Source organism: Peromyscus californicus, unplaced genomic scaffold (genome assembly GCF_007827085.1).
Source record: "Peromyscus californicus insignis strain IS unplaced genomic scaffold, ASM782708v3 Scaffold_21__1_contigs__length_65335640, whole genome shotgun sequence".
Lineage (NCBI taxonomy): Eukaryota > Metazoa > Chordata > Mammalia > Rodentia > Cricetidae > Peromyscus > Peromyscus californicus.
This window is the reverse complement of record NW_026294514.1, coordinates 7538898-7551586: the sequence shown is the minus strand read 5'-3', so window position 1 is coordinate 7551586 and position 12689 is coordinate 7538898. Positions and strand designations below refer to the sequence as shown.

Genomic DNA, 12689 nt, shown 5'->3' with positions numbered 1-12689 from the left:
GAAAGTCAAGGTGCATCTGCACCTATATTTACTATCTCAACCAATAAAGTATGAATAGTATGTTGATCATATAAACATTGCAGAGAAAGAACTCCATGGACGTGAAGATTTTCTGAAACTCTGTCATAACTGGGCCGCCTTTATTTCTCTTGTCTTGACTGCCAGTCATTCCTCTTTGTGTCAAGGCTGCCAAACTACCTTGTAGTTTTTTGCTTATTTATCCCACCAGTAGACATCTTTTTTGTAACTGCCACATACCGGGCACTGTGGTGGGCACTACAGACCAGCGTGAACGGGACAGACCAGGTCTGTGCTTGCATGCAGATGACAGAAATGGCTGGTGAAGTGAGAACTGGAAAATGGAGGTGTGAGCACAGGCAGGAAGTCCTTAAAATAATGCGACACCATTTTCCTGTTTCCCAAATCCTCTTCTATCCATCTAGTAGATCTTTTAAGTTGTATCTTTTCAGACACAATGTAAATTGCTTGCCGTGGTTGGGAAGTGTTCCCTGAGGCTCCTGTGTCAAAAGGTTGCTCCTCAGGTTGTGGTGCTGTTGAGAACATAACTTACCAATGATTAATCCATTCGAGAGTTCATAGCCTAATGAGCTATCCTGAGAAGGGGGCTAGTGGTGTGAAGTAGGTAGTGTGCCTTTGAAGAGTGCATTTTGGTTTTGACCCCTTCCTGACCCTCTTTCTGCTGTCTGGTTGCCATGAGGCAAGCAACTTTCCAATGCCACATGCTCCTGTTGTGGTGTTCTACTTTGCCACACACCCACAGTGAAGGGAACAAGTGACCATGGACTGGAGTCTCTGAAACCATCAACCAAAATTCTTCCTCATCTATGTCTCCAGGTGTTCCTGTCACAGCAGCAACCGGCTATCACGCTCAGATATTCCAGGTGTTTTTGTTACAGTACTGACAGGCTGACTATTACACACAGGTGTTCCTGTCACAGTAGTGACAGGCTGACTATCACACACAGGTGTTGCAGATGTTCCTATCACAGTAGTGACAGGCTGACTCTCATACAGATTCCCCAGACTCTGCTGTGGGTGTAAACAGTCATCCATCTATCCTTGGGTTTGGTCAGACGCCTATATTCTGGCAAATAAGAAGCAAACGATGGAAATGCCATTTGTCACCTTTAAGGAATATCCTTAAATGATGTTCCTTTCTTTCTGGTGGGCCGAATATGGATAGGTGGAGAAGAGGAAAGTTCCAAGGTCTAAAGAGAACAAGGATTCCTCATAACTCAGGCTTGCTGCCCCTCCATCTCTCGAAGGACTGTTTGAAGCTCCCTTGATATGAATATGAGTCCTCTTTTGTTGACATTATTATTATGAGGGTTTCTGACAGAGCTGAACCTAATTATAAATAACATATGTTATTTACAGTGGAAAACATGTTAGCATGCATTTTCCAGAAGAAGAAAAAATATTTAGTGAAAGAAACTGCTGAAATGCCCTGCCCTAAGTGTAAAATTTGATTGTACATTTTACCTATCCATTGGTAACAGCTGCAGAGCCAAGGCAGGGTGTAACTGGGCTTTTGCCGGCTGCCTGTCCCTGTCTATACTGCTAAATTGTGATGCCAACAGTCCTTGCTTTTTAAGTTGTGGGGAAGTACAGTTGCTGTGGGATGTTCTGTATGTCAAATGTGTTGCTCTGATTGGTTAATAAATAAAACACTGATTGGCCAGTAGCCAGGCAGGAAGTATAGGCAGGATAAGCAGAGAAGAGAATTCCGGGAAGTGGAAGGCTGAGTCAGAGAGACACTGCCAGCCGCTGCCATGACAAGGGAGATGTAAGGTACCGATAAGCCATGAGCCACGTGCAAAGTATAGATTAATAGAAATGGGTTAATTTAAGATAGAAGAAGTAGATAACAAGAAGCCTGCCACAGCCATACAGTTTGTAAGTAATATAAGTTTGTGTGTTTACTTGGTTGGGTCTGAGCGGCTGCGGGACTGGCGGGTGAGAGAGATTTGTGGGCCAGGCAGGACCAGAAAAACTTCAGCTACGTACAGTGACAGCATGCTGTCCAGCACTTGTTCCTACTGTGACATTGTGTACAGATAGGTCTGTCAGCAACCCAGGGAGTGCCCCTTGCAGCCCTGCATTCTCACAGCTTCTCAGGAAAGTCATCTGTAACGTGGTAACTTAAAGTGTCCCAGAAAGCTGGCCGTGAAGTGGGCTTCCAGGACCAGCTTGAGCAGAATCAGGGACAGGGTTTTAGTCAAAATAGCATTCGCTGTGTCATTGATGGTGGGAAAAGAATAACCTAGACAATGGAAAATTAGCATAGTTATTCATCATGATATATTCCTTTTATTTAACTTTAAAAATAACCCTGTGAGCAGGAAGTGAAAATGAGTTCTTAAAAGTTACCTGCTGTGTCTCTGTTGGCCATGATCCAAGCAGTAGAGGAATTGGTAGGGTGGTAGCTGTAGAAATTCAATTAGCCAGGTGCAATCAGGGAAGGAAGGGTACATCAAGTGTCTCAGTGCAAGTGTCTATCAGTCCCTCAGTCCTGAAGCCCCTCTTTCCAGCTGGGTTACCCCATTCCTTCAAGGGACACCTACAAGGTACCTGGAGTCAAGACTGATGGGCCAGCAGCTTAAGCACTGTCATGTGAGACTTTAACTTAGCAAATGCATTACAAATTTAACACTTCTTTGGTTTGTTTGTTTTCAAGATAGGGTCTCTTCATGCAGCCTTGGCTGGCCTGGAACTCCCTCTGTAGACCAGGCAGGCTGGCCTCGAACACTGTTGGGGACCTTATGTCTCTGGATCCTTTCTAGAATGACATCAGAAGAAAATATTCTGAAATGTTTAGTTTTGTTTAGAGTACTACTTACATCTTAGAATAGAAAAATATCCAAATTTAATAATATCAAAAACAACACTGGTCAAAAAGTGAGAGAACAGTAATATGTTTGTTAGTTTTAATAGTACAGTTTCATTATAATGTCATGCAAGATAATTAGGACAGAAATTGATGTTTGTTTCATCTAAGTATGTGTAGAAAAATTGATAGAAATACTGGACTGAAAATTATTCATTAGGTAATTATGCTATGTGAAGTTTTGCATCATTTTTCCATCAACTTACATATGCTAACCTAAGCTATTTAACGGAGGAAAGAGAAAAATATAAAGAATATCTGATTAGAGGTTGTTGCCCAATTTCTTTATAATTTCCTGTATTTTCCAGATATTCTATAATATAGATGAGTTATTTTTATAATAAAAACACAGTAAACACTGAAGTAGCTGCAGAAATGCATCTTCTCTGTCATCATGCCTAGATACAGTGAGTCCCAGGCCAGGTGGAGAACGTCAAGGCGGGCAGGTGTGGAAACAGGTGGACGGCCTCCAGACCCTCTCACTGATCCTTCCCACTGGCGGCAATGTTTTAATGACATCATTTCTCTCTACTCTTAGAAGATGAGAGGAACATTAGAGGTAGCTAGGAACAGAGCCATCTGGAGAGCTGAAAAGAACTCACTCGAGCATTGTATGTTCACAGTCAATATTTTAAGGATGATGGGATGTTTTTCTACCCTTAGTGCTGCTAGAAAATGTGGGAGAAGAACTGGACCCGATTCTGGAGCCTCTTCTGCTGAAGCAGACCTTCAAGCAGGGAGGGAGCACGTGTATCCGGCTTGGCGACTCCACGATTGAGTATGCTCCTGACTTCCGCTTCTACATCACCACCAAGCTGAGAAACCCGCATTATCTCCCTGAGACGTCAGTGAAGGCCAGTACCTGAGTTAGCATTTCTACATCGCATCTCCTGATCTCTGACCATATTCTCCTCCTCAGCTGTAAGAGGACAGTTGGAATTTGTCTTTCTGTCCACTTCCCTAAATTACGATAATAATCTCCAAATGTTGCTGTCCATGTGCCAGAGAGTACTAAAGGAGTCTTCAACATCCTGTAAAGAAAGACCATCAGAATCTAATTTGCACAATCATCCTTAGATTTTCATTGTTAAAAGCAGGTGTCACATATCACCATTCTTTCTTTGTAATTATGGGAGCTGACATTTAGAAACAGGACTCTATCCTTTCTCAGACTAAGGCTGCTGCTATCTGATTTTATGTAATTATTGAAAAGAATTATTTTTGATCAGTATTCTTTTTAAAATACTGAAAATTCTTGTAAAGGGTAAAATTAAAGTGTTATTCAAGAACCAAAATGATTGTGACATTGCTCTGAGGCTGGGCTCTTGGGGCTCAGGGTCTTTACCTTACTCTGCCTTTTCCTCCCTTATTCTCATCCCTGGTTGTCACTCAAATGACTGTAAGTGTGTGTGACATTCATTTATAGAACCGTGCATGAGAGGCCATCTTGAAGTACTGATTCTGATTTTTTTAAATTACATCTGGAAAGAAAGATCTGTTCAGGGCGCTCAGATGGTCTTTTTTATTGGAAATACTTAACACAGGCTGTTCCACTGAACAGTAGAGGGCAGACCATGGTGGGATATTCATTCCATCCATGATAGGTGAACAAGATGCTTGCTCTCAAGGGGTTCACACTATGTAGCAGCAGTGTGTGAAGGACTGTAATGTGTGGGCCAGGAAAAGTGGCGGTGGTGCCGTAGTGTGTCCTAGAAGCTCGAAGTACACGTCGTAGATTGGACGTTGCTGGAGCCAAGAGGATGGAAGGAGATGGATATATGTGTGGGACAATTCAGCTTGATTTCGAAAACATAATGAAAATGCTCAGGCTACTGTTTTTAATTGGCTAAAACACACTTAAAAATACCTCGTATCTCTTTACACGTCAGGAAAGAGACTAGCAGTTACGAGTTTGAACTGCTGCTCTGTCACAGACGTGGGCGCGTGGTTGGACTTCCCTGTGCACCAGTCCCGTCATTTGTAAATGACCGTAATAAAAGTTACTGTGTCATTGAATGAACTGAAAACCAAATCAGTTAGTCTCTATAAAATGCTCAGAATGAGGCCTAGTGGGCAGGGTTTATATGAATGCTAACCATTATCGTGACTATTTAACTTTCCAATATAAGGAGAAAAGGATAAAACACTAGGAACTAAAATCCCAAGGCTGTGTTAAGAAAAAAATTAATAAACAGTATATAAAAAAAACCTTTTTACTTTCCAATAAAGTACACGACAATCTCACATACAGCATGAACAGCCCTTGGTTGGATAATAACTGGTTATGACGGAAGTCAAGCCCCGCTGCGGGGAAGACACTCATCTGTGTATAATTCAATGTTGGAACCCCTGTGATCCCCAGAGTGTTTTATTGCTCCATTATTTTAATTGCTGGGATTGATTAAGAGGGGATTAGGAAGCTTGGTGAGGCAGTTGCTTGCTTTCATTTACAAATTTAAATACATCCTCTCCCGCTCCCACGTTTTAGGGCCTTTCATGTACCTTTTGCTTCCAAAAGCACCCGAGGGAGGGTGCCATGCTGCCACCATCCTTGTGAGTTTAAATGAAAATGAAATCATAATGCTGTGTTTGTAGGGTTTTAAATGCTATGTGAACATGTGGCTACATTTGCAAAATCTTGGTTTCAAAGATCTGGCACTAATAGGCTGGTAATGAATACGCTTGTGTCTGAACGCAGTGATACAAAGGTTACAAAACATGCATTTCGCTAATACTGTTTCTGCATGCAGATGAGTCTAACCTGTACAGTTGGTTTCTCACTCAGGATTAATCTCTTAATAGGATCAATTATGATTTTTTTGCATGATAATTATCTCATCTAAACCTGTGATTGCATCCATATAACCTATACCTGGCGGCACTGGAGTATGAGTACTGAGAAAATGAGGGGAAAGAACAAGGGCAGGTTTGTGTGTTTGGAAGTGAGTCACCTCTAGGGATGCCGGAAGAAGCTCCTCTGCACTGACGCCCCAGATAGCAAATTTCGATACAATAGTCCCCTGCCAGGGAAGACTTGGGGAAATGGGATGTCACCTTTACAGCAGCTAGATCTCAGAACACTGTGCTGAGAAGACAAAGATGAAAACAGGGAGCCACGGCATCTGTAACAGTACCGCATGCTTCCGTGTGGAAGACGGGGAAACCCGTGTGTGTGGGCAGGGGCACCGGTTTACTGTCAGGGACAAGGAAAGCCGAGCAGAACCACCAAATGTTCTATCTGACTCAGAGATTTGAGATTAAAAGAATGACATTGACCCTCGCCCATAAGGGAAAGGGTAGTGGCTGGCGCCCTGGCCTTGCAGTCTGTACCTAACTTGAACACTGGGTTGAAGAGGTCTAACCTTCAGTTTCTGTGTTAGGACTTGGCATGGTGTGGTGTCTGCAGGCAGGAAGCAGCGACTGCTTCTCTTCCCCACTTTTCTTCCCTCCGCCCCTCCTCCCCCTTCCTTCCTCCCCCTCCGCCCTCTCTCCTCCTCCCCCTCCTCATCTTTCCTCCTTCCCTTTCCCCCTTTATTCACATTTTCCTGATGTATCCCTCGGCTGTTGGATTCCTAGGTTGGTTCCATAACTTAGCTGTTGTGCATAGTGCTGTATTAAGCATCACAAGTCTCCGTGCTAAGTTGACCAGGAGGCCTGTGGGTAAACACCCAGGAGTGGTGTAGCCGAGTCATGCGGAAGCTCTTTTTCTAGTTTTTTGGGAAACTTCCATAGCTGATTTCCACAGAGGTTGGGCTGGTTTACATCCCCACCATCGTGAGCATCCCCTTTCCCTGCATCCTTGTCAGCATGGACTGTTTTCTCAATGACCACCATTCATCTGGAGTAATACGGAATCTCAATACAGTTTTGATTTTTTTCTCTGCTGGCTTAGAGAGCATAAACAACTTTACATTTGTTTATTGGCCATTTGTATTTCACTTTTGGGAACCGCCTGTTCAGTTCATCGGCCCATTTAATTGGTTGTGTGTTTTGCTTACTTGTTCTGTTTGGGGGCAGCAGAGGTTTGTATATAGTCTATCGGTTAATCCTCTATCAGATGGACAGTTGGCAAAGATTTTTTTCCCGTTCTGCAGGTTATTTCTTCACTCAGTCAGCTATTTCCTTTGGTGCAGAGAAGATTTTGAATTTCATGAGTCACATGCATCAATTATTGGTCTTATTTCCTGGGTTCTTATTGAGAAAGTCCTTGCCTCTGCCTATACCTTGAAGTCTTGCCCTCTGATAATGTCAGAGTTAGGGCTCTGACAGTAAAGTCTTTGATCCATTTGGAGCTTCTGTGCAGGCTGGAAGATGAGTTCTAGTTCATGCTTCTACAAGTGGGCACCCAGTTTCCTCAGTACCACTTGTCATAGAGACTGTATGTTGTCCAGTGTGTACTTTTGTATGTTTTTGTTTTCGAAAAATCAGTGACTATAGCTGCCTGGATCTTGATTCTATTCCATTGATCTGCACATCGGTTTTTAAAATGCACCCTTCTCTAATCCCTTAACAGTCCTTTAGAGCATTAGAGCCTAGATGGGTTAAAACAAAAATAACACTGCGTTACTATGCAAATTATCTTTCTAATATGAGTGTGTGTTTGGCTATTTGTGACATGCTACACGTTTGTTCACTGGGTTTCTCTCTTCTGCTGATTCTCCTGTTTTAGTATTTCACAAAACCCCCATATTTAGATATGACAAAACAGCAATTTTTGCTGCAATGATCTAGGTAAGTTGTGATATAAAATATATTTAAACCTTTTGAGCAAAATGGTCAGCATGTAGCTGTTGTGTTGTGTGTTGTGACCTGAGTTTAGGGAAGAGGTCCCTCGTGAGAGGTGGCCTTTGATTAAGGAACTACTGTACACAGGAGCGAGTGCTGAGCTGCCTTTTTTTTTGGCCGTTGACAGTTACTGAAATCTTACAGTAATTTCAAGGCTATTGTGAGCAATAAAGGAAATGCTGGGTTCTTGGCTGCACATGATACAAACTACTTACCTTCATTTATCAGTGGCCTAGAAAGAGGTTCTACGCACAGGCTCTCCATGTTGGAATGATGGGATTCCTGCTCTCTGCTCATGTGCCCACCTGTCCCACTGCTTTCCTGTGCTGTTTCCTCTGCCCGGAGTCTTCCTCAGCCCTGGCTGCACGTGCAAATCAGCTCCCAAAGACATGGGTCCACTCCAGACCAATTCAGAGAGACTCTGAAATCCAGACACTGCTCCTGGCTTCCCAGTTCTGCAGGGGATTGCAGCAAACTGATCATATGAACACTGTCAGGCCTATACTGCTGTCCTGTTTATCCCTAAACTCTTTGCCAGCCATTTGCAAAGTCTGGCTCAGCATCCCATCTCTTGGGTAAGCCTCCCATGTCACTGCCCGAGTTAGATGCCTTTTCTTTATGCTCTGAATATTGACCATGTGTAGTTCCTTGTCCCACGGGACATTGTCTGTACTCTGTTTCTCCAACTGTCCCAGTTCAGGGTTTCCTGTAGTTCTGCTGCTTCCTTGGAATGGTTGGTGCTTTGGTCCATGAGGGTGGAGGGAGTAAAAGTGGGGAACAGGGTTCAGATGGCTGTGGATACCATGGAGACAGCCCTCTGGGACATGACTTCGGTGAATTTGTTCAGCTTTATTCCAGGGTATGGGAAATAGATAGGATTGGGGAGCCTGGGGACAAGCCCTAATTTGCATAAAGTGGCACAGTGCTCTCATAAGGCTTCTTTTTGGCAGCAGGGCCCTGTGGCAAAGCTCCTTATTGCAGTCCTTGAGAACCAGCTCCAAGACTGCACCCAGATTATGTAAAAAAAAAAAAAAAAAATCCATGAATGTGATAAGGGCTAGACCCTTTCTGAAGGGAATAAGAAAGAAACACACGCTTTCTGATGGTAATTTTCTCTTTACTTCATCTCGGAAAAAAATCTCCAATAGAAAACTCTGGACAATATATGAATTACATATTCAGGGTCACATAGCATTTCTTGAGTAAACGATAAGAAACAGAGCCAGCCTGGCAACACATGAGAAATCACACACCCTCTCTCAGGCAAGAACTATTGCTCTGACCAGGCCTGGTGAGTAAACCTGGCAACTCTCTCAGTTACCAGCCAAGTTCCCTGATCTGCAGTCTGTGAAACAAGCAGGTAGCTCTGAGTGGTCAGCGTTTCCTGACAGAGTGACATTGAAATTCAGGACCTAAACAATAAATAGTTAGTTGGCTGAACCTGGAGCCTTGTGTTGTAAAAGTGAGGTTAGGAGTACATGCAGAGAGTCAATTGCTAAGAGAATTTGCACATGAAGTTAGGTCTTTAATGTTATTAGCCAGGCTTTTTGCACGCGAAGAACTGGCTCTAAAGTTGTTTTGTGTCTGACCTTGGTTCCACAATTACACACCTGGGAGCAATTCATCTCCAGGGGCAACTCATCTATTTTGGATTTGTTCTGAGGTCTGTAATTGTCTTGAAGCCACAGAATAAAGGCCTGGCTAAGAAAGTATATTTTATTCACCAAAATTACATAGTATAAGAAGTCATCCTTCTGTCAATTCACAGACATAATTGTGCCCCAAAAGTATAAAACATGCTACCCATAGGCTGTGGAAAGAACCCCACAGCTGTTCTTTTTAGGGATGAATTGTGGCAGCACATGAGAAAATTATAAGCAGAATTTTCCACAGCCAGTAACCCCACGATCTCTGTCTAGTGGGGCTCCCCATCAGAGTTACTCATCTAGGAGGTCAACCTGTTGAATATTAGCTGTCACTTGTCATATATTCTTAGTGGCTTCTGGCAGCTTCTAGTATCATTTATGCAGCAGGGGGAAGACTTCCAACAGGAAACTAGACTTAGAGATGCTTTCAGATAAGGTCATTCCTCTAGGCCCAGACACATTCTTCAGATAAGGGCACATAGAGAGCAGGAAGTCTTGCTAGGGTGGGAGACGTCCCCATGTAGTCAAGCTTTGGAAAAAGCTGCCAAGCCATGATAGACTGCGACCTCTGACCAGCAAGGCCTTATTGTCATGAAGAGACACCATGACCACTACAACTCTTACAAAGGAAAACATTTAATTGGGGTTGGTTTCAGAGGTTTTGTCCATTATTGTCATGGCAGGAAGCATGGCAGCATGCAAACAGACGTGGTGCTGGAGAAGGAGCTGAGGGTTCTACATATTAATCTGCAAGGAACAGGAAGTGAACTGTGTCTCACACTGGGCATAATTTGAACATATATGAGACCTCAAAATCCGCCTCTACAGTAATATACTTCCTCTAACAAGGGCACATCCACTCCAACAAGGCCACACCTCCTAATAGTACTACTCCCTATAGTATTCAATCACATGAGTCTATGGGGGGGGGGGGGCATACCCATTCAAACCACCACCCCAACTAAACAAAAAGGCAGTATCTCTTTCTTCTTCCTAGCATACAGCCTGACTCATTGTATTATGGATGGAATGGAAGGAAGTTTCTTGGGAAATAATCATCAAATGGCTAAAATTTTAGGAGCTAGGAATAACAAAACTATTCCACATCCAGGGACCATTGGCATTCTTACAAAGTCAAGTAAGAGACAATCCCTAGGCAAAAGCAACTTTCACTGTAGCCCGGGTGAGAGATAAATAAGCCCATGGCTGCATCCAGTCAAATGTACGCAGTAGGAAGTTAGGAGCAGATGAAGCAGCACAGGAGGCTGTGGGGGAGGGGTGGGATGCACTGGGACGGTGTCCAGGAGGAGGTGGGTCTGCACCATGGAAAATGAAGAGTTAATCTGGTCTATCACAAAGTCGGGGTGTTCAGTAGAGCAAACGCTGAAGCTCAGGGAGGCATGTAACAGCCCTTATGGATGGATTCCACCGTCAGCTCACAGTGTAGATGAAGTAAGAGACAGGAAAGGAAGTAGTGGAGGCTGGAGATGAGGTTGCAGACCCCAAGGCATGTGGGCAGCTGACTGGCAAATATACAAGAACCAATAAAACGTCAAAGGAAGCCAAGCTCAAGAAGGCATTTATTGGCTGCTGGGTTCTTGGTGACCAGAATTAGATGGTTGCTATTATTTTGCCGTGTGCATTGGTCGGTCCGGAGGGGCTGGGAAGGGAGCAGGCTGCAGAGGGCTGGGCTGTGAAGTAAAGCTGATGGGGAAGCACAGACAACAGTATGGAGATCCTGCTAGAGCTGGCAGGGACTGTGGCTGTTTTTTTATAGAACGTTAATGTATTTGCTGGGAAGAACCAGGAAAGGGAGAATTGTAAAGATGTGGCCAATGTGTGGCCATGTACAACCACAGCACTCCCTCCACTAGCTAATTAGGTATCTGGATGGAGTGGATGTCAGCAGATAGCCCTTGATGGGCGCTATTAAAATGTAAATTTCCTAGTGTTTCTTCCTGCAGGATAGTGGCTCATTAACATAAAAAAATAGTTCACTCAAAGCATTTCAGTTCCGTGTCCTCTTTTCTCTTCTCTCAAGACTGTTTCATGACACCTTTAGGAGGCTTAAAAAGAGAATCAGTCCAGTCTGGTTTAGGGACTGGTTCCAACCTTATTCTAATTAATATCACGGTTTAAAAACATCAGAAATTGGACCAGTTAGAATTGGGAATAAATAGACTGTTATAAGTGTTCAATTTCTGACTGTCACAAGCTTTTGTGGGTTTTTAATCCAACAGTCAGGCTTACTTGTCCCTTTGGCTCTCTATGATTCATACCTATGTTTTCAAGTCATTACCTGTGACTACCACAATATGTGTTCTATGGATGGAATCCTGAGCCATACACTCAGAAGCTTTCTCAGTGGAAAAAACAATGAACTTTCAAAATATATCCTTTGGCTTGCAGGTCACATTATTGAACTTCATGATAACTCCAGAGGGAATGCAGGATCAGCTTTTGGGAATTGTGGTGGCGCGGGAAAGGCCAGACCTCGAAGAAGAAAAGCAAGCTTTGATACTGCAAGGAGCCGAGAACAAAAGGTTTGAAACATCATGAAATGCAGAATTATTATTTGTTTTGTGATTATAATAAAGTACATTGAAGCATCTATTTAGTTGGATTGACTAGGTACACCAAATGGGAATTTGTTCTAAAGGTGTATTTTTTTTGTATTTATTATTGTGTCTGTGTGTCATGTATGTGGGTGTTTTTAGAGGCCAGAAAAGGGTGGAAATGGCATAGGAACCCTTGGAAGTGGAGTTACAGGCAGTTGTGAGTTGCCTGGGAATTGAACTTGGGTCTTTTGGAAGAGCAAAGTTCTCTTAACTGCTAAGCCTTCTCCCCAGCTCCTCCCCCAAAATGGGAAATTTTGTAAGGTGGGGGCTACAGAGCCCCTGTGTTGATTTAGAGAACTACATTCCTGAGTCCTTTTCTCAGACATGGAAAGAACTAGAAGTCTTGCCACAGACTTGGCCGTGGGTTTTCAGTTCCTCAGCAGAGGCGCTGTGCTAACATTTGTGCGTTCACTGTGTGACCGAGGTGACCTGTGCTCTTTGGAGCATGGTATGAAAGAATGCCCAAATGTAACTGGCCACTCTCTGCTCACAGCATCTGTATCACAGTGAGGCTCTCGAAGTCATGTAAAAGTGCAGGAAGTAAATGGAGTGGTACCCCGGGTTTGCTCTGAGCTGAGGTACTGGGTGGGCAAGGAGACTGGCTTGCCACGTTTCTGTCAAGGTATCACATGAATGATCATTAGCAAGAGAGATGGAGCAGGGAGGCAATGTCTGTGACATTTCACAAGATAAGAAGTTAATTTCGAAGCATCCCTTTTCAAGACATCTGTC

At 43.5% G+C, this 12689-nt stretch overlaps 1 protein-coding gene across 1 annotated transcript in view; it reads left to right on the top strand.

Annotated features, from left to right (window-relative positions):
• The window catches only part of Dnah7 (dynein axonemal heavy chain 7), a 260952-nt gene that overhangs the window by 180052 nt on the left and 68211 nt on the right, over nucleotides 1–12689 (top strand). The window contains exons 49-50 of the mRNA XM_052749441.1: nucleotides 3572–3762; nucleotides 11749–11882. Coding sequence (XP_052605401.1) covers nucleotides 3572–3762; nucleotides 11749–11882 — 325 coding nt within the window. The remainder of the gene's footprint in view (nucleotides 1–3571; nucleotides 3763–11748; nucleotides 11883–12689) is intronic.